This window comes from Pelmatolapia mariae, linkage group LG9, assembly GCF_036321145.2.
Source record: "Pelmatolapia mariae isolate MD_Pm_ZW linkage group LG9, Pm_UMD_F_2, whole genome shotgun sequence".
Classification (NCBI taxonomy): Eukaryota; Metazoa; Chordata; class Actinopteri; order Cichliformes; family Cichlidae; genus Pelmatolapia; species Pelmatolapia mariae.
In genome coordinates, this window is record NC_086235.1 from 2290320 (window position 1) to 2311092 (window position 20773).

At 41.1% G+C, this 20773-nt stretch overlaps 2 protein-coding genes across 6 annotated transcripts in view; both read right to left on the bottom strand.

Annotated features, from left to right (window-relative positions):
* The window catches only part of LOC134634085 (NACHT, LRR and PYD domains-containing protein 1-like), a 28807-nt gene extending 13867 nt beyond the window's left edge, over window positions 1-14940 (bottom strand). The window contains exons 1-7 of one of the 3 annotated variants that reach the window (XR_010094817.1): window positions 12905-14940; window positions 8983-9156; window positions 7890-8063; window positions 4503-4679; window positions 4151-4327; window positions 3330-3509; window positions 2208-2384 (exon numbers count right to left, since the gene is read on the bottom strand). Coding sequence is in view for 2 of the 3 variants with exons in the window: in XM_063483146.1 (XP_063339216.1) it covers window positions 2208-2384; window positions 3330-3509; window positions 4151-4327; window positions 4503-4679; window positions 7890-8063; window positions 8983-9156; window positions 12905-13605 (1760 nt within the window). In the remaining variant the exon portion in view is untranslated. The remainder of the gene's footprint in view (window positions 1-2207; window positions 2385-3329; window positions 3510-4150; window positions 4328-4502; window positions 4680-7889; window positions 8064-8982; window positions 9157-12904) is intronic. The other 2 variants (XM_063483146.1, XM_063483147.1) reach the window with 2 other exon arrangements.
* Window positions 14941-15088: 148 nt separating this feature from the next.
* LOC134634083 (NACHT, LRR and PYD domains-containing protein 12-like) overlaps window positions 15089-20773 on the bottom strand; it is a 42075-nt gene continuing 36390 nt past the window's right edge. The window contains exons 21-23 of one of the 3 annotated variants that reach the window (XR_010094814.1): window positions 20655-20752; window positions 16355-16372; window positions 15089-15235 (exon numbers count right to left, since the gene is read on the bottom strand). The gene's annotated coding sequence lies outside the window, so the exon portion shown is untranslated. Of the gene's footprint in view, window positions 15236-16354; window positions 16373-17483; window positions 18119-20654; window positions 20753-20773 lie in introns of those variants that run through there. The other 2 variants (XR_010094813.1, XR_010094815.1) reach the window with 2 other exon arrangements.

Consider the following 20773-nt stretch of genomic DNA (forward strand, 5'->3'; position numbering starts at 1 on the left):
TGTAAGCTCAAAATTTTCTGCTTGAAATCGTTCAGTTTTTCATCGTTCAGAGCCAAAGGGAGAACAGAAAAATGGTAATTAAATGAAAACAATTGCAAATGAATGTTTGTCATATAAAACTAATAAGTCATTAATTTCAAATCCTTAATCATTGTTTTTTTGAAAGAATTTATTTTAGATGAAGTCAGTGTTTTTTTCCATTAATATTTCTTTTTCATAAGTTGTATTAACTTGATGTTAGTATTATTATTGTTGTTGCACGAATGTGCCATTTCATAGCTTTATTGTAGCTTATACACATTTCAGGAGTCTAGAAACAACAGACATCTCTTGAACAGACATCTTGTCATGGTCCCCTTGTCTCTCTGGCTGGCTCATGCTGGCTACAGGTGTTGTTGTTGTTTTTCCTCCTCCTCTCTGCCTGGGCGGAGCTCGGTACGGGCTCTCGCTCTTGGCCCACACACCTGTGTGATTGTCACCACCTGCTGCTGATCTGGCTGATTTCCCCAGCTGCTATTTAAGGCAGTGGCACAGAGTAACTCACTGCTGGAATATGGAATCTCCTGAGTTTGTGCTCTCGGCTTGATCAAAAGAGCTCCTTGTGTATATTCGCCTGTGGAACTAACTGTTGTATTCTGTGTGTAGATATCCCCCTCCTGGACCAGATTACGGACCCTGCATGAGTGGAGTTTTGGAGCGAGTGCGGCTGAAGAAGAGTGATTGTGTGTGGAGGAGCTGTAGCGGTGACTGTGCTGAAGAGGAAGCGTGTGTGTGGATTGCCCCCTCTCCCTGGAGCCCTGGATCCAACTCACTGTATAGCACTAAAGGGTGTGTTCCCTGTTGTAAATAAATTGTTGTAAATAAATTGTCTTCTTTTGTTTGCAAAGAACTCTGTCTGCACGTGAGTCTGTCCAGTAGCCATGACACACCTCTTGAACAAAAACATTTTTGGTTCACTTCTGGTATCTTTTGTTCATCCCACATCTGTTTATTGTTCTTTTTTTGTTTGCATTAATAGACCACTGTAGACTATTATTCTGGCCTAGAGTAACTAAGGTTAAGGGGTGTCCAAATTCATAGGCTGCATCCTCCTGAGGACCCGGCCTTCGCGGTCTACGTGGGCCGGGTCCTCAGAAAGTTGGGTAGGCTGAAAGTAAACGGCTGTGAAATTGGACGGTCTAGCCTTCAGATTTGCGTCACCGCTGTCTCGGTGGAGTTTAATAAACTCAGCCATCTGCTCTTTGCTATATAAAATATAACAGGACGCTGGTGTAAACTCTCGACCGTCTCACACTTCTGTTTAATCAGTTTTCTGTTTGACGTTTATTCAGCTGCGTGAAAACCAAGGAGGAACCCACCCGGGGGATTAATAAAGTTTTATTTTATCTAATCTAATAACTTTAATCTCAGCCCAACCGATTTACTCCAAACAAATAAAACACTGAAAAAAGCCAAACAATAACATTTTTAGGTTGTCTAAGTGACTTATATATCCTGTTTAAACTGAGTAGTGAAAGACCGCGGTGATCTGAAAATGATGTGCCAGGAGTTTGCTGTTCTCACCGGCTCTAGTGACCCTCGAGCTCCCGGCTAGCTATCAAGCTGGTGGGTAACAGATGTCTACGAAAACATCGGAGCACTTTTCCAAATATGTGATGTCTTGATAAACCGAGCTGATATTTTAAGTTTACACAGCTACCATTATCACCTAAAAACATGTTAAAAGTTTATTTTGTGACCCAGAAAGAGAAATAAGAGTAATATTAAAACTTAGTAGCGGCCGCCATTGTTGGAAACTGGAAATGGATGGGCCATGCTATGAATTCTGGGATATGGTGGGCCACGAAGGATACACCTGACCCATCCTTTAAATTCAGGGAAAAGGAGGACGCACTTGTCGACTGCATTTGTCGGAGCCAAGAATTTGGTCAGCCTTCGTTGCGTCGCTGTGACGTAATCGGCCTACAAATGCGGCCTCAGGAGGATGCAGCCCATGAATTTGGACACCCCCTTGTCCTCATCATCTTTGAACTCCAAACAGAGACAGCTGTTGTCTAAAACTGTAGCTAGAAAGGTACAGAAAGTACATCAATGTCAACAACATTGTCTGAATCTGATTTAAAGCATCAACATGCCACAGTGACTGAAGATCCTCGGCTTTACCCTTATAATATTGGATATTATGTTTCATCACAACTGTGTCTGACCTCAAAGTCTTCAGTCGACAGTGTGGGCTCTCCAGAAAATCACACAGCTGCTCTACGCCAGAATCCTGCAGATTTTTATTGCCACTTAGGTCAAGTTCTCTTAGATGAGAGGGTCTGGACTTTAGAGTTGAGGCCAGATAATCACAGCTGATTTCTGACAAACCACAGTTCCCCAGTCTGGATAAAGAAAAAAATAGGTACATTTATCAGACAAAGCTTTGGGATCTTTTCAGGGCTGAAGACGTTACAAAATTTTAAAATTCAGAAAACAGAAACTTCAAACAACTCAAACCAAAAGGATGCAGGTTGAAACAGTCAAACCAAAAAAGTCTGCAGCTCCACCACTTGTTACATCTTTAGAAACTGGTTGTATTATAAATCTCCAAGTTTCCAACCTTCCGGTTGAATTTGGAAGAGAATTTACAGAATGAAACATTTTGGACAAGAGAATTAGCAAATAAACTCTCATATGATGTGAGAATGCAATCAAACTGTTTATTGGTGGGAAAGTGTGTTTTTTTTCAGAACACTGAAGTCGAGCATTGTCTCGCACAACATTAGCTTATAGCCAGCTGTTGTTATAGCTGGCTCGTTGTCAGATGGGTGGGTATGGGAGCGTTGCATTTTTTATCTAGTAAAATAAATAAGTATCAGTAATAAATTAGTAAAACTAATTTTAAACTAAGTAAAATTAGGCATTTTTTTAAAGCCCTGACTTCAGGAATTTTTAGAAGTTTCGTATTTTGTACCAGACTTTCAGTTTCTTTTGTAATTCTCAGGAATATTCCAATACAATCCTATCTGAGAATATGAGGTTTAAGAACAAAAAATGTCTAGAGGACAGTTCCTCTGTTGCAGTTGAGCTTAGCTCTGGCCTCTTTTCTTGACCCTCCTTTCCACGTTTCCTTTCTTGAGAGTTCTGTGGCAATTGCGCCTCTCACAGCTGTAGCTATTATTACCCAGCATGCCTTTTAGAAGCGTAAAGGTAATGAAAATGTGCAATTATTACACATGCTGTGATTTTTACTGTGATTCAGTATAATGTCAGCCACATGTCTGCAGTTTAATGTCAGCACAGCTTTCACATATTTGTTTCAGCACAGCTAAAACATGGTGACTGACCTCAGAGTTTCAAGTCTACAGTGTGGACTCCCTAGAAAACCACACAGCTGCTTCACTCCTGAATCCAATAGTGTGTTGTTGTGGCTCACATCAAGCTCTCTCAGATGGGATGAGTTGGACTTAGCAAGAGCTGAGACCAGATAAGAACAGCTGATCTCTGACAACCTGCAGTACTTTAATCTGAAAAAAGAATAAAATATATATTATTAGTTAAAGTTCTTCTTGAAATCGTTCAGTCTTTGATAACCTTGATGCAGAAGATTAGAGAGCAGAAACCCCAAACAGCTGTTTTAATACTGAATGTTTTCTTGTTAAACATGATTTTTGGTTTTATTTAAATGTCAGATAGATTTAAATATTAAGTGAAGTTTTCTGGATATTTACCAAGTATTATCCATAGAAGATTTTTATGGAAGGTTACCATCCTACTTATTTACCCTCATGTTCCTGAAGTCTGGCTTTGTCACAAAGTACATTTTATGAAGAGTTATGCTGTAATGTCCTATGCTAGCTGTGAGTAAAAACAATGCACAATCAATCAATGTCAACTCTCTCTGAGATGGGAAAGGTCAGCAGGTAAGTTAGAACCCTTTGGCAGGCTGGATACGCACTGTGAGCTACAAGTTATCAAGAGTATCATTGTTTTAACTTTTCAAATCTCAACATTGTTCTGCTACAATAAATAATAGAAGACTATACACCATATGCTCCAGATGCTCAGTATGGATCAGTATAATATCAGCCCTATCACTTTAGTTTAGTGTTAGCACAATTTTCAGATCATATTCATCTTGGCACAAAACTAAAACACTATGTCTGACCTCAGAGTCTCCAGTCTACAGTGTGGACTCTCCAGAAAACCACACAGCAGCTCCACACCTGAATCCTGCAGGTTCCTGTTCTCACTCAGGTCCAAATGTTTCAGATGGGAGGGTGTGGATTTAAGAGTTGAGACAAGAGCAGCACAGCTGATCTCTGACAAACTGCAGCGTTCCAATCTGAATACAATTGGAAACAAAAAACAATGTAACCAAAACCGTTGTTTGAACTTATTTAATGTTTCGTAATATGTTCAGACATAATTATGAATTGATCATTCTAAATTGCATATCCAATTTAGTGCAAATTTTCACATCATATTCATCTCAGCACAACTAAAACGTGATGTCCAACCTCAGAGTCTCCAGTCGACAGTGTGGATTCTCCAGAAAACCACACAGCTGCTTTACTCCTGAATCCTGCATGTTGTCATTAGAGCTCAGGTCTAGTTCTCTTAGATGTGAGGGGTTGGATTTCAGCGCTGACACTAGAGAGGTACAGTTGCTCTCTGACAAACAGCAGCCTCCCAGTCTGAATGAAAAAAAAAACAATTCATTATGCAGAACTTTTTTCTGTGTAAGAAGAGGTTTAGTAAAATAAATAAATAAATAAATAAATAAATAAAACCAAGACGATTCTGTCAGAAGCACTCAAACTCTCAGACAACATGTTTTTAATTTTAATAACATTACACAGGAAAAAAAACTGAGATTTTTCTGCATTTCTGCTTTTACTGATAGGGAGGTGTGAAAAGCAGACAGGAAAGTGGGCTGAGCATGGGAGAATGAGAGTGCTGCTTAGTCCAGCTGTTATACATTTAACAGTTATTAAGAAATGGTCAGACAAAGGAGGGGTTTTTAAATTAAACAATGTTAATTCTTCAGTTTCTGTGATATGTTACAGTTTGAGAGAAGACAACTGAGTCTAATAATGAGTCTAATAATAATTTAAAAGTTTGTTAGCTTCCTTTGGAATCTTCACACCCCCCCGTTCTCTGTTGCCTGTTGGGGTGGGGAGGCTGGGAGGAGTTGGCCGTCCGATTGGGGTCTGGAATGTGGGGCCTCCCTGCTGCTGCGGAGTCGGGGCGGTCTGCTTCTCTCCACCCCAGGGAAGAGGGTAACATGACCTGGGTCTGGGTGCAGTTTCCCCCTCCAGGGGCAAGGGTACCTAGACCTGGGGTATAGAGTACGCTTGGGGAGTGTGATTGTGTGTACAGTGTCTATTTATGTCTGTCTCCATGTTGGGTGAGTGCTGAGTAATTGCATGAGGGTGGGAATGGATGTTTGTATCTGTGTGTGCCTGTTTGTCTGTGTCTATATGTCAGGTCGGGTATCAGACGCCACCTCTCCAGGGACATCTCAGGCCCTCCAAGTTATGTAGGCCTATCTCCCCCCACCACTCCCCCTGCCAGTGGCAGACACCCTCAGACATCAGTGCATTGGTGGCTGAGTGACCCCTCATCTGGGGCTCTCCTCAGCTCTTTCCGGGAGAGTGGCACGGCTGCCCCTCCATTGGTCTTCCTTGGTCTCTTGTGCTCTGAGGCCTCTGGATGTCTGGAGCCTGGATCTCTTCCATACCTGCTTCATGCCCTGGAGGACGGGGCTACGGCTCCCCACACCCTCTAGCAGATCATTACATGAAGGAACCTTTTAAATACAAGTGCACTCATGCTCACAGGTGTACACACGGGTGCTCACACAAACAAACTACACCCTTTTTGGCTGCTACCTCAAAGTACACTGTGCGCTGTCGATCTTACGTGGTGCACAATAATATTCAATATTTAGTATTTACTGTTATATTCACATCGATCATCGCGATGTCGTTGTTTATTATATTGTTCTCTTTTTTTTGCTTGTTTTCTCTTTTTTCTTTCTCAACAGGTGATCCAGGTGATTGATATATATATTTTTTGTCTGTTTGTTTTGTTGGTTTTTGTTTTTTGCCCTTCATCACTGTTCCTCTTCCCCGCTGTTTTTCTTTCCCTCTTTCTTTCTCCCTTTTCTTTCCCACAGGCATGTCTGTCCCATGTGTAGCAAGTGAAAATAAAATAAAACAAACAATAAAAGCAAAGGTGAATCAAATGGACCAATACGGCAAGGCCGGGATGGTCCATTTGGTAAAGTAAATCCGTTGGGCATCTTTCTTTGCCTTTAGACAATAATTCTGATGGCAAAAGAACCAAACGGGACAGGCGGGGGAAAAAAAAAAAGTTTGTTAGCTTTCAGCATCTTTAGGAATAGACAAAAAGACCTGTATAATAACATTTACTATTAATATATATTAACTATTATAATTTAAGTGACTTGATTCTGTCTTTATTAATTATTGATTCCATGTTTGCCTTGCTCCTGCTAAACTGCTTTAATAAAATATCCTGATATTAAAGTCTAAATTGTGGACATTCCCTTTTTAACCCTTTGTGAAACAGTCAAAGTAAAAATCTCAGTATGAATTCACATTAAACGTTAAAAGTAACAGGCTCGTGGGGCATCGTTTTTTAAGCCACTAAACTTAACTGAGTTACCAAGTGCACCGATCTTAGACGGGAACCGCTGTTAACGCATGGCCCTTGCCGGGCCTGCAAGGTTACTCAGGGCCCTGGCTTTTGTCAGAGGAGGCAGGAGAGACATTTGAAGGGTTTTTGTGGGAGTTAGGATTGGACTAATCCCCTCAGCCATCTGCTCCATTTAAGCTCTGCACTGCCCACTAGGTAAGTCTCATAGGATAAGAGATTAGGGTTAGGTAGAGAGAAAGCAGATCCAGACTTCCTGTATTGGGATGCTAGTTTTGCAGATCGACACATGAAATATATTTACTATTTCATGTCAGAACAGCTTTGTATTGTAGATGATAAAGAGGATTCTGTTTTGTTGTTTAACATATCTCATAATGCTAAATAAATCCAAACCGAATTAAAAAAATTATGTCAGTGTCTTATGCTATATAAGCTAGCACAGACCATTTTAAAGAGCCAGTGGGATATGCTACATAATAAGAAGGCCACAGCAACCGAGAGCTGCCTTTGTCAGCAAAGCTGAATGTTGTTCCTCTTTTAGTAGCTTTTTCATGTGAAAACCATGCCTGCTTATGCCAGCTCCCACCTCTCTGTTTAAAGCATGTTGCAGTGCTTAGACTGATAGCTTCCTCAGTGGAAGAAATAAGCTAGGAGAAACACTCTGTGACTTAACCTTGATAGCTGAATTCACAGAACAGGTGTTTTCTGTCTGTCCTCTTGCCTTAAATGCGCTGTTTTGCATGGCCATCCCCTCAAAGCCAAAGATATGGAGTTTACTGTTCAATTAAGATACCAACATAACATATTTTCAAACTGAAGCTTAAGCCAATGGCATTTTTCATATTTGCTTCGCTGAAAATGAAAATAATCAAAATCTTTAACTATTCAAAATAGTTTTCTGTCAATCATAATTATATGAACTATACAATGAATAATTCAATGGTTAATGTCAAACCTTTTATGCACTTAGAACTGAAAGAAAAGTATACAGTTAATCAGGGAGCCCTCTCTGAATTAATAAAGTTCAGGAGCCATAGCAGGCTAAGTTGGGTCATAAGTTGAGAACAATTATTTTAGGTTTTTGCTTCAGTGAATGAACTAAACAACTAAAGAAGAAAATGGACTTTAACATGAAGATCCCCAGGGTGGATTTCGAATTTAGTGTGACCACAGCTTTCACATTATATTCATCCTAGCACAAAAAGTAAAACATGGTGATTAACCTCAGAGTCTCCAGTCTACAGTGTGGACTCTCCAGAAAACCACACAGTTGCTTCACATGTAAATCATGCAGATTGTTTTTACTCAGGTCAAGTTCTCTCAGATGGGAAGGATTGGAATCCAGAGCAGACAGCAGAGATTCACAGCTGTTAACTGACAACCAGCAGTCCTTCAATCTGAATAAAGAACAAAACATATAGACAAAATAATTTGTGATTCATTCTTATATGTTCTTATCAACAAGATTATTTCCAACAAACAATGCACGCATCCTAAATCATTCTGCTATTACCGATCACCATTCCACTTGTCTCCTTCTTAGACACAAACAGCAGGTAGGTCAGACTGCCAGGACTCACTAGTTATAGATACAATACATTTACAATACATTTGAACATCTCAATGAGTACTTTCAGTCAAATTTGATTTAATACTTGACTTTCTCAAATCTTTGTAGTCAGAGACTGCTGGCTTTGTAAATGACTTGTACATCTTGTCTGTTTTAAATGAGCAGCAGTAACACAATAGATATATGTTTGCGGTGCTGTTTAAACTTTCACATTTCTTACTCATCAAATATTTCTTCATGCACTATATACACAATATCACAACTCAAACACAGTCATCTGAGAAAGAGCTCCTAACTGTACCTTTATTGGCTTTTGCATTCATCTTTTTATATTCTATTTGAGCCATGTCTCTTTCTATATATATTTATACAGATGCGCAGTCTAAGCAGCCTGCCTTTATATGCTATCATTAGATTTTCAAAAGCCTCATTCACATCCTGACTTCATCTTCACTGACTGATGGAGCACAACATGAACCTTTGGAGGCTGAAAAACTGTCCCGTCAAACATTTCAACTTGTGTCAGTGGTTAGTTAATCTCTTTTCATATCTTTAAGTTCTACTTGGAGCCAAAAGGAAAAACATATGTTTGGTCATTTAGAAAGACATAAAATTTTTAGATGCACTGAAATGTCTTCAGATTTGTGTTACAGAAAATCATGAACATTTTAAAAATAAATATTGTTTAATATTATCTGAAATATACAAACAAACAAACAAAAAACAGCTGAAGTCAGTGAACTGACCTCAGAGTCTTCAACTGACAGTTTGGACTCTCCAGTCCAGCTGAGAGCAGTTTCACCCCTGAATCCTTCAGGTTGTTTTTACTCATGTCCAGCTCTGTTAGATGAGAGGGGTTAGACGTCAGAGCTGAGGCCACAACCTCACAGTGAGCGTCTGAGAGTACACAATGAGTCAGTCTGTGATTAGAGAATATATAAATGAGTTATTGTAAATGCACAAGACATATGACAACAAAACTTTCTGCCACCATAATCTAATGAACATCTGCTCTTTACATCTATGGTTCAACTCTGATCATGTTCAGGTGTTTGACATGAGACACGAGAATGATTCTGTTATTTTCTAATGATGTTTATACAAAGCAAGAGTCCAATATTGTCCCATGTTTTCAGAGTTTGCTCACTGCCAGTTAGTTCAGGAATAAAGAAGGGTACATTGAATTCAACTCCCTTTCTTCTTCAGCAGATCGGTATATCGTGACTGCTATTCTGATGCTGGTGCTATTTATGCTTAGCTGTCCTGGTTAAATGCATAAACACTACTATCTCTCTGTAAGTACAGTGCACTTTCTTTCCACACAAAGCTGTAAATACACAAATTTCAAAGCAGGAGATAATTTAACATACACCATATTGCTAAAAGTATTCACTCATCCATCCAAATCATTGACTTCAAGTATTCCAATTACTTCCATGGCCACAGGTGTATAAAGTCCAGCACCCAGGCATGCGTACTGCTACTACAAATATTTGTGAAAGAATAGGTTGCTCTCAGGAGCTCTGTGAATTCCAGGTATTGTGATTATAATTCCAATGTGTGGTGATTGAATGCCACCTGATCAGCAAGTCCAATTGTGAAAATTTCTCACTAAGTGAAAGCGTTTGGGAATGTAGTCAAAAGAGCCACAGAATATAGACTACATAAAATCCAAGAGCAGGGTTAAGGAATGCTGAAGCGCATAGTGCAGGTCGCCAACTTTCTGCAGTCAATCACTTCAGACCTCCAAACTTTATGTGGCCTTCAAAATAGCTCAAGAACACAGCTAAGAGAGCTTCATGGAATTGTTTTTTATGGCTGAGCAAATGCATCTAAGATGCAGTGTTGTAAAGCACTCTGCTATTGGACTCTCAAGCAATATAGACGAATCATGCTTATCCATCTGGCAGTCCGATGGATAAGTCTGGGTTTGGTGGTTGCCAGGTAAACAGTACTTGTCTGACTACAATGTGCCAAGTTTAAAGTTTGGTGGAGGGGGGATTATGGGCTCAGAGCCTTAGTTCCAGTAAGCTTAAGCATGCCAAGACAGTTTGGAGAATTTCATTCTTCTAACATTGTGGGAACAGTTTGGGAATAGCCCCATTCTGTACCCATAGTGCACGCCAGTGCACAAAGCAAGGTCCATAAAGACATGAATGAGCAAGTTTGGTATGGAAGACATTGACTGGCCTGCACAAATTTCTGACCTTAACCTTAAAGAACATGTTTGGGATGAATTAGAGTGCAGACTGGGAGCCAGGCCTTCTTGTCCAACATCAGTGTCTAACAAATGTGCTTCTGTGGAAGAATGGTCAAAAATTCCCATAAACACACTGCTAAGCCTTGTGGAAAGCCTTCTTAGAAGAGTTAAAGCAATTATACCTGCAAAGGTCTTGCTGACATTATATTAAACCCTATGGATTAAGGATGCCAGTCAAGTTCATATGCATTTGAAGTGAATACTTTTGGCAATATAGTATAAATACAGGCATAAGCTCTGGCTATAAACAAATTTTACGATAACTAATTTTAGCTATCATATTGTGATCCACAAACTGTAAGGAGTGGATCTCAGAGAGTTTCTTCTCTGATCTGTTAGCTGATTTCAAGAACACTTGACTCTCCAAATACACTTAGAATTTGTTAATCTCCATCGGACAGTGCAATATGTTAATGCTTCTGTCAGTAGAAATTTAATAACCGTTCACTGTCTTTGAGAATATTGGGTCAACCAATTACTTACTTACAATTAAGTCGACTGACATGAACCAAGCTATCTCAAGTAAGGTTCAAGCTAGTGCATGTTACTAGCTTGTTCATTTATATCACTAAAAAGAAAAACTCATCTTTATTTTGATGCTGAACTTTCCAACTCTCCTGGAATAGTTTATTGTGCAACATCACTCGATTGGCTAGCACATGAAAAGCTGCACTTCAAGAGCACTAAAGTATTAAACACATACATGTCAGTCATCCCTCAGTCTGCAATTAGTCTTTGAGATGGTAAAGCTATAACATGTGAGGTGTCAGCAAAGATGTTTCATTTATTTGTTGATTTAATAAATGAATGAAATGAATGTCTCTGTGAAGATAAAGGAAGACTTTTTTTTAAAATTATGGGCATATTTTTATGAACTAGCAAATGGTGATAGAATGTACACACCTAGCAAATGGCAATTGGTGGATCAAAATAAACTAGCAGAAATTAATCATCAGATATTTAGTCTGCATGGGAGTTTGCCCAACCAGTCTACGTGTGCTTTGTGAACTTGGAGAAGGCATTCGACCGTGTCCATCAGGGGGTCCTGTGGGGGGTGCTCCGGGAGCATGGGGTGTCTGGCCCATTGCTACGGGCCATTCAGTCCTTATACGACTGTTGCAAGAGCTTGGTCTGCATAGCCGGCAATAAGTCGGACTTGTTCCTGGTGGGTGATGGGCTCCGCCAGGGCTTGCCCTTTGTCACCGATTCTGTTCATAATTTTTATGGACAGAATTTCTAGGCGTAGCCAAGTGGCGGAAGGCTTTCACTTCTCTGCTTTTTGCAGATGATGTGGTCCTGTTGGCTTCATCAGGTGATGGCCTCCAGCTCGCCTTGAAACGGTTTGCAGCCGAGTGTGAAGCGGTGGGAATGAGAATCAGCACCTCCAAATCTGAGGCCATGGTCCTCAGCCGGAAAAGGGTGGAGTGCCCACTCCGGGTCAGGGACGAGACCCTGCCCCAAGTGGAGGAGTTTAAGTATCTCGGGGTCTTGTTCACGAGTGATGGGAGAAGGGAGCGGGAGATCGACAGACGGATTGGTGCAGCGGCTGCAGTGATGCGGATGCTGTGGTGAAGAGAGAGCTGGGTATAAAAGCAGAGCTCTTAATTTACTGGTCGATCTACGTCCCTACCCTCACCCATGACCATGAGCTGTGGGTAGTGACCGAAAGAACGAGATCGCGAATACAAGCGACGGAAATGGGCTTCCTCCAAAGGAGGATAGGGTGAGAAGTTCGGCCATTCGGGAGGGGCTCAGAGTAGAACCGCTGCTCCTCCGCATCGAAAGGAGCCAGTTGAGGTGGTTCGGGTATCTGACAAGGATGCCCCCTGGCCGCCTCTTGGGTGAGGTGTTCCGGGCATGTCCCACCAGGAGGAGGCCCCGGGGCAGACCCAGAACACGCTGGAGAGATTATATCTCTCGGCTGGCCTGGGAACGCCTTGGTGTTCCCCCGGATAAGCTGGAGGAGGTGGCTGGGGAGAGGGAGGTCTGGGCTTCTCTGCTTGGGTTGCTGCCCCTGCGACGCGACCCTGGATAAGCGAAAGAAAATGAATGGATGGATGGATATTTAGTCTACAGGCAGAGCTTATGGAAACTTCTGCATTTAAGTTAAAATTATCTCCTGCAAACTGAGCAGCACAGCCATCATTATTTTCCATTACCTAGGTACAAGGTGTAGTAGGTCTAGTTGTAGTGTTCCATAACTCTAACCCCTTTGTTTTTTAAATGGCGTGATAGAACTTTTTCAGTGTCCAAATACAAAAGTATATAATATAAAGTAGAAAATAATTAATGACCAATATCTACAATACAAAGCTAAAAATAATAAGAATAATAATTTTGTATTACATGAAAAACTAAAACCACAAATCAACAATGAAGAATAATACTGAATAAAGACTTGGTCTCACCGAGCCTTTCTGCAATTCCTTACAACTGGAAAAAGTCTCAGTCGCCCATCCAATGATGCTTTGTACTTGTTTAGGTCTAACTCATCCAGAACCTCCTCTGACATCTGCAGCATGTAGGCCAGAGCTGAGCAGTGGATCTCAGAGAGTTTCTTTTCTGATCTGTTAGCTGACTTCAAGAATACTTGGATCTCCTCATGTACTGAGAGGTCGTTCATCTCTACCAGACAGTGGAAGATGTTGATGCTTCTGTCAGGAGAAATTTCATCACTGTTCATCTCCTTAAGATTGTTGATGACTCTCTGGATGGTTCCTGGACTGCTCTCTGTCTGACCCAGCAGACCTCCTAAGAGTCTCTGGTTGGACTCCAGACAGAGGCCATGAAGGAAGCGGACAAACAGGTCCAGGCGGCCATTTTTACTCTGGAGGGATTTCTCCATGGCTCGTTTAAGGAAATCATCCAGAGATGACCCACTGTACTTTTCTCCAAGGAAGGCTTCCAGCACCTCTGTCTTCCTCTTGGTGAAACAGTGGAACATGTAGACTGCAGCCAGAAACTCCTGAATGCTCAGATGAACAAAGCAGTAGACTGGTTTCTGGAAGAGCACACACTCTCTTTTGAAGATCTCTGTACAAACTCCTGAGTACACTGAGGCCTCCGTGACATCCAGACTACACTGCTCCAGGTCTTCTTGGTAGAACATGATGCACAGAAGTCCAATAACAAAACTCTGCTCAGGTTCAGATCTGGCAGGCCATTCCTCCTAATCACCCCCCTCCAGGTCTCACTATCATTGGCCAGATGAGCGTTGAAGTCTCCCCGTATGAGTCCCCAGATTGAGCACCCTCAAGCACCCTGCCTAGGTACTCCAAGAAGGCTGGGTACTCTGAACTGTCATTTAGCACATAAGCACAGGTGACAGTCAGCACCCATTCCCTAACCCAAAGTTGCAGAGAACAAACCCTCTCGTCCACTGGGAGAAACCGTAACATGCAGGCAGCTAGCCGAGGGGATACTAGGACACGCATCCCAGCCCGCTGCCTCTCACCAAGGGCACAACTTCAGACTGAGACAGAGTCCAGCCCCTCACCAGGAGTTTGGCTCCAGAGCCCAAGCCATGCATTGAGGTGAGCCCCACTATATCTAGCCAATATATCTCAACCTCATGCACTAACTCATGCTCCTTCCCCATCAGAGAGGTGACATTCCATGACCCAAGTCACTAGTTTTGGTAGCCAGGGATTGACACATTGCACTGGATCCCAGCGTACTTCCAACCCAGCCACTCCCTCAGAGAAAAACTGGTTCATCCCAAAGGCAAAACTCCCAAACACAAACTTAAGGATGTAGTATATGCTGTTCAGTGCAGCGTGGAATGCTTAGATCTTTATAAATGCATGGCACAACGCAGAAGAGCAGGACAGGACAAGACTCAGCTGTACATCTGCACCTAAAGGTCAAAGGTCACTCTTTTGAGGACACCATTGTTCACATTTTGGACAGCGGAGAAAGATGGTTTGAAAGAAAGGTGAAAGAAGCCATCTATGTTCACTTTGAACGACCATCTTTGAACAGGGGGCGGGGTTATGACACCAACTGCCTGCCACCAAAAACACCGTCTGAGATCCTTCCCAGGAGCCTCAAGTCGCTCTAACATCTTTCAACAGGTGACCTAAATAAGTAACATGATAGGGTGAGGCACAGTCTCACAGTGAGACACACTATTGATCATGTGGGTCTTTCATATGATGTTCATGATAATAACATTATTTTTCTTCTTTTCTTCTTCTTTTTTTTTAAAAAACAACCACAAATTAAGAATCAGGCAGGATAATCTCCCATGTTAATTCTTCTCTCTCTCTCAACTAGAAATCATTTGCAGCAAATATCTGAAACACAGAAATACACTCAATATTTCCAGCTTATCATACTCTCTCCAGAATCCACCTTGAGAAAGTTACACTACAGTTTAAAGCAGAAATAGGATCTACTTAATTTACACTGTTGTATATATAATATAGCATCTCTGGGATAAAGAGATTAAAAATAAGTCAGTGGCAGTTCTCTTACTTTGTGTCCAAGGCTCTGGGTTCATTACTGAAGGCCAGTGGATCTGCTTTGGACTGGTTACTGTTACATTGTGAAGAGTCGGCGCCGTCCTTCTCATTTTCCACACAATTATTCATCTTCTACACTTTAGTATGAGAGGTAAACAACAAACAGTGACTATAAGCTCAGGGCCTTTGTTTGACCCCAAACTCTGAGCTGAGGGGAAACATCGAGTTTTCAGTTCCAGAAAAGCTGATCAGAGGTAGTTCAGTCCAGAGGTCACCCTGAAATAATGAAAAAAGCAGTGATCAATGGGGCTACAATACCATGAAAAAAAGCATCTGTCAGTTTAAGTGTTGTGTGTGTGTCCACTACATAAATGAAACATAAATGAATGGGCGGGGTCTCAGGAGGATACGAATGTGAGCCGTGTTGTTTTTCTTAAATCACAGGAAGGGAGAAAAGAACCATTTAGATGTTAGAGAGACTGATTTTTTTTAGTATGAGACACATTCAAACACTAAATTCTGAGACATCTGTCCTACATTTCAAAATGTTGCTCCAAATAATTGAATGACTATATTTCAATATGTGAAGATATTTCATTAAAAATAATGACAGAACACGGTGTCATTATTTACAGTGTCATTAAAAAACTCTACATTCAAAGCTATTGCACTCATCTTCATTCGAATATTCACGACATCTCCAGCGTAGGAACACCTATGGTCAATGGTAACTTTACTGTCCCCAGTGGGAAATTGATTTGCAGCATGTCCACTGTCGTTTAATGCTCAGAGGACAGTCTGAACATAATACAACAGAGGTTGTCTTCCATAGCACGTGCCTGTTATAAAAGTCCAAAAGCTGGACCTTAGACCTCCCTGAAATCTGACCAGCCACTTTAACCAGGTTACTAAGTCTAGTCTTATTGGTCAAAGGCAAATTACCATACCAAGTAGTAGAGGAGGGAGACAACAACCCTGTGGTGAACCAGTAGAGAAATGTAAAGATCTGAGATCTGTCAGTTAAAAGTCTAAAATCGAACCAACGCGATTAAAATCAAGTTTAAATTGATTAAGAAATTTATCGGCTAAGAGATGTGGCTGGATAGTATTAAAAGCTGAAGAAAAATCAATAAATCCGAGCATGAGCTTTGGCCACATCCAGATGGTGATATAAGAAATTTAATAAAGTAGTCACTGCATCATCAATGCCCCTACAAGGCCTGTGTGCAAACTGTAGTTGATTGATAAGCTTTTCTACCTGCTGCAGAATCTCCTTCCTGATAAGTCTTTCAAAGGACTTCATCACTAAAGACGTTGAAGCGACAGGCCTAAAATAATTTAATGATGTAGGTTTTGTGGGTTTTGCAGCTGGAGAAATAATTGATTTTTCCATACCTCTGGACCCTTCTGCTGCTGAAGTGATAAAAGAAAGATGTAAGAAAAGATGCCGCATAATTGCTCAGCACACATTTGTAGCACCTGGCCACATATTATCAGGCGCTGGACTTTTATTAGTCATAGTTGTTTCAAAAAGATTTTCCACCCTTCTTTCATCAAAGGACAAAGCTTTAATAAAAGCTTTTTTTCTTTCATGAATCAGCCTTATAAGAGCTCTCGAAGACCATGGTTTGTTATTAGGGTTAGATCTCTTTTCACACCATTTCTGATTAATATATAAACACACTCCTCCTCCGTCCCGATCCAAACGTATGGGAAACCCGAAGCCATTTAATTCCAGAGAATTAGGGTCAGCATCCCTGAGCCAAGTCTCTGTGAATACCATTAGACATGTATCCCTGTGGACACGTAAATGCATGACATTCAAATGCAGTTCATCCAGTTTACTCCTCAGAGACTGCACATTAGCCAGGATTATTGATGGCAAAAGGAAAACGATTGTATCGTATTTGCTTTCTCAATCGCTGTGTAGACCTCCCTTCTTACACCACTTCCTTATTTTGACTTTATTAAAATCTAAAGTGCTCCTGTGATTACCGGAAAATCCAGGGCTGGAAAACACTGAAGGGTGAAAAGAATCCAGAGACGGGCAATTCCACTGAAGATCCAGAAGAAACTTCCGTGAGTATGTAATTGTTTGTGAGTGACGATGACTTCAAACAACTGTCAGGATTGCCAATAAAACCATGTGAAATAAAAACCCCATCCTCGGTAAAAAACATTCCACAGAGCACAAGCCGATGCTTAAGGATTTCCTCAGGCTCAAAATAAGATAACAACAAAAAAAGCAATAAAGTAAGTTAAAAAACTGACAACTGACAGACACAGACAACCTGCTGGAGCAGTGCGCCCTTCCAATCTATGACCAATCACAAAATGACAAATAATTCATTTTTGTCATTCCAGATTATTTGGAATTAAATACAATTCCAAATAATCTGGAGATCTTTAGATTTAGATTAGATTGATTATTTTTTATTTATCAAATAACAGTGATTTCTATAATAACGTACGGCAAACTCTTCTAAACAAAATGGATCAACTGAGCTCCGACTACTCCACAGACATTATCTGAGGAACAGGTCATAGAGACCCATGAAGAGCATTTACAATATAAAACTATAACTATAACACCGGTGCTGCAAATAAGCTGAGAGCAACGAGACAGGAAGTAAAAGTAATGCTGCCAAAGATCATTATTCTTGTGAATTCACGATCATCACAGCAGTACTTTGCACAGTGGTGAAAAAATGATTTGATCCTCTGCTGAATTTGTATGTTTGCTCACTAAGAAACGAACAGGTCAGACGTTTTATGGAAGTTTTATTTTAATGGGCGAGAGACAAAAATACACAAAAGATATAAACTGATTTGCATTTCTCTGATTGAAATCAATATTTGGTCCACCAACAAAACATGACCTCCTACTTCCCAGAATTTTGGCTTCTGCAGGTTGACAGATTACAATTGGCCAATCAATCAATGACAGATACTCCTGATCTCCACTCTCACTGTACATAAAGCACACCTGTCCACAGATTCAATTTCTTCCATTCCACCCTCTCCACCACCAAGGACAAGACCAAAGAGCCATCAAAGGAGGTCAGGGTCAAGGCTGTAGACCTGCACAAGGCTGGGCTGGGCTACAAAACCATCAGTAAGACACTCGGTGAGAAGGTGACAGCTGTTGGTGCCATTATTCTGAAATGGAAAAATTATAGTGACCATCAGTGGACCTCGGTCTGGAGCTCCATGCAAGTCGTTGTGTCGTGGAGGAACCACACTACGTTGTAACAGATGGGAGGGAGTTTTTCTGGATTTTTGGTCCATATCCTGTCTCTCTCCGATGAAATGAAACTTCCACACAAATTAGAAACTGTTCATTTCTTTGTAAGTACGAAATCAGCTGGAGATCTAATAATTATTTCTCCCACTATACTGTAGTGCTTGTGCTGCTGTTAAACTAACAGCTGAACATTAGAAATAAGTGAAACTTGAAACACATGTTGGTGTGTAACATCCAGCACGTCAGTGGCAGAAAAAGGTAACAGGCAAGTTTTTTATGAACAAAACTCTCAAATGTGTTTTCCTTTTAAATGCAGCACATTTTTCAGAAAATAAACAGACTTTCCAATAACATAAGATTCATTTCCAAGAAGTATTATTACAACAAAGAAAAATAGATAAACCAAATATAAATTTCCTTACTTTTCTGTGCCAAGTTTAGATACCTGGAGCTGTCACCATGCCACGTTCATGCAGGGTGACTTCTGCTTTGCTTTAGGTGCCGTACTGTCCCGAGCATTATTCAGATCTTTTTAGCTGCATTCAGTTACATCTTTCACTCACTAAATCATCTTCTAAGGCATAATATCAGAATACCTTATTAATCCCTGAATTCATGTGTCAGTCATCCATAATAAACACACTGCATGTCTGTGCACGTTTCTCTATTTAAAGTCGGGTTTGACCGGTTTGCTCTGACACATATTAGCTGTCTCACACAGACATGTAGAGAATCACCTTATTCCTGTCATGCTTCACTAACAGGTGAATGTCTGCTTATTTTCAGAGTTAATAAACAAATGTGCATCTTCTTCCTCTGTCGGATTTATGGAAAAGTTTTAAGACTAATTTGAATAGTTTACATGTCTGTAAAATGCAGTTATTGGTCTTCACTGCAGTGTGGGTGAGGATTACTTTAGCTGTTTGAAATCACAGTCTTTGGTTTCTTTCTGCATGATGATGATGTGGCAAATGTATTTATTTTTTCTTCCCCTTATCATGTGGATTAAAATAGATAAAAAAAAAACATAACAGTTTTCCTAAAATGATATAAAGTATATGCAAAATTATTTTTATGGCAAATGTTTTTCAATGTTTCGAACAGATGGAGACACACGCTGATGCCTGCAGACTGATCCTGGAGGACATCCATCAAAGACACAGACTTCTAGATACTCCCCTGGGCTGAAGGATGCTTTGAGGGACTATAGCTGGTGATGGAGCTGGTGATGGAGCCAGAAGGCAGATTTTTCTTCGGCCGAGTCCCATTTTAATACTTTGCTATGGAGCATTTTAGTAATTTGCACCTCATCTTGTTGTAGTGTTGCATTAGAGATCCAGTAGCATAGTTTTTATCGCTGTGATATATTAAAGTTCAAAGAAGTGTGCGTCACATGCTTTCTGTGTTGAGTCGAAATTCATGTTTGTAACTGTCCAACAATAGGAAAATGACTTAGAGATGTCAAAAGTGCCTCGAACCAAAGACCTCTTTTCCTTCCATCTCCAGCTACACTCGAAAGTAATTTGTGCACCTGTGTGGTTGTTAAAAAGGCTTGTTTTCTACAAGCACCGCCACATTCTTATTAAATGTCCTCAACTACATCTGTGATCGTTTTCACGTGATGTGGAACAAAAGGCACCAACAAAGAGGAGCAGAAGCAATGACAGGATCTGCTGTTTGTGAAGCCTTTTTAAATCTAAAGTCAGATCAGTTTATCCCACCGTGGGAAATTACCCCAGAAGGCCTTTTAAAGTAAACAACCCTGTGTTTTTGGAGTTTGCTGAAATCACGAGGTGCACCTAAAAGCACCGTGAATCGCGACACACATTGAACCGTAAATAACCATATAGGTGCGCAAAAATATTTCCAGGGTAGCCGGCGTGACCTTGGTGATTCGAAAGCGGTAACTGGGGCTAACCGGAGGCGCTTTCACCATGCCACAAACGAAAACACAAGTCAGATTATCAAACCGGAAATAGCTGGCGTGTTTATGGTTTATGCTTTTAAGAGGAGCCGGTGTACGTGGAGAAGACACGGCCATGTGCTAAGCGGTCCTTACGTGGAAATAAGGTAAACATCCTTCTGTCTGCGTGTTCCGGGACCAGTTTACACCTGAGAGACGAGCCTGCTGGGTGGTTGCTATGGTGATGGAGTCAGATAAACAGACTCCAGCTGTAAACCAGTGTCACCGACCAGTTTATATATCGATACTGAGAGCTCGCCATACAGGAGCTGTCTGTCCCACAAATCCCGCTCATCTACCCCCCCCCCCCCCCCCCCAGGAAGTGATTAAACCACGCAGTGTTTAAAAAACAGAAACTTTTTAACAAGTCCAACACAGTTTCAGGCTCACTCTGATCTGTTTCACCCTTCACTGAGTCACGCAGGTTATTACAGACGGAGTAAAACACTCGGATAAGAAGCGCCGGAGAAAGCTGAAGTAACACTCACCCTGCTCCAGGCTCGACGTTTCTGCGCTGCTTCCTGCACCCTCACACTGCCCCATCAGCTGCTGGTTTCTCCTCCCCCCTCCGTTTACAGGAAATCAGCTGAATTTCGGCAGGCGTGTG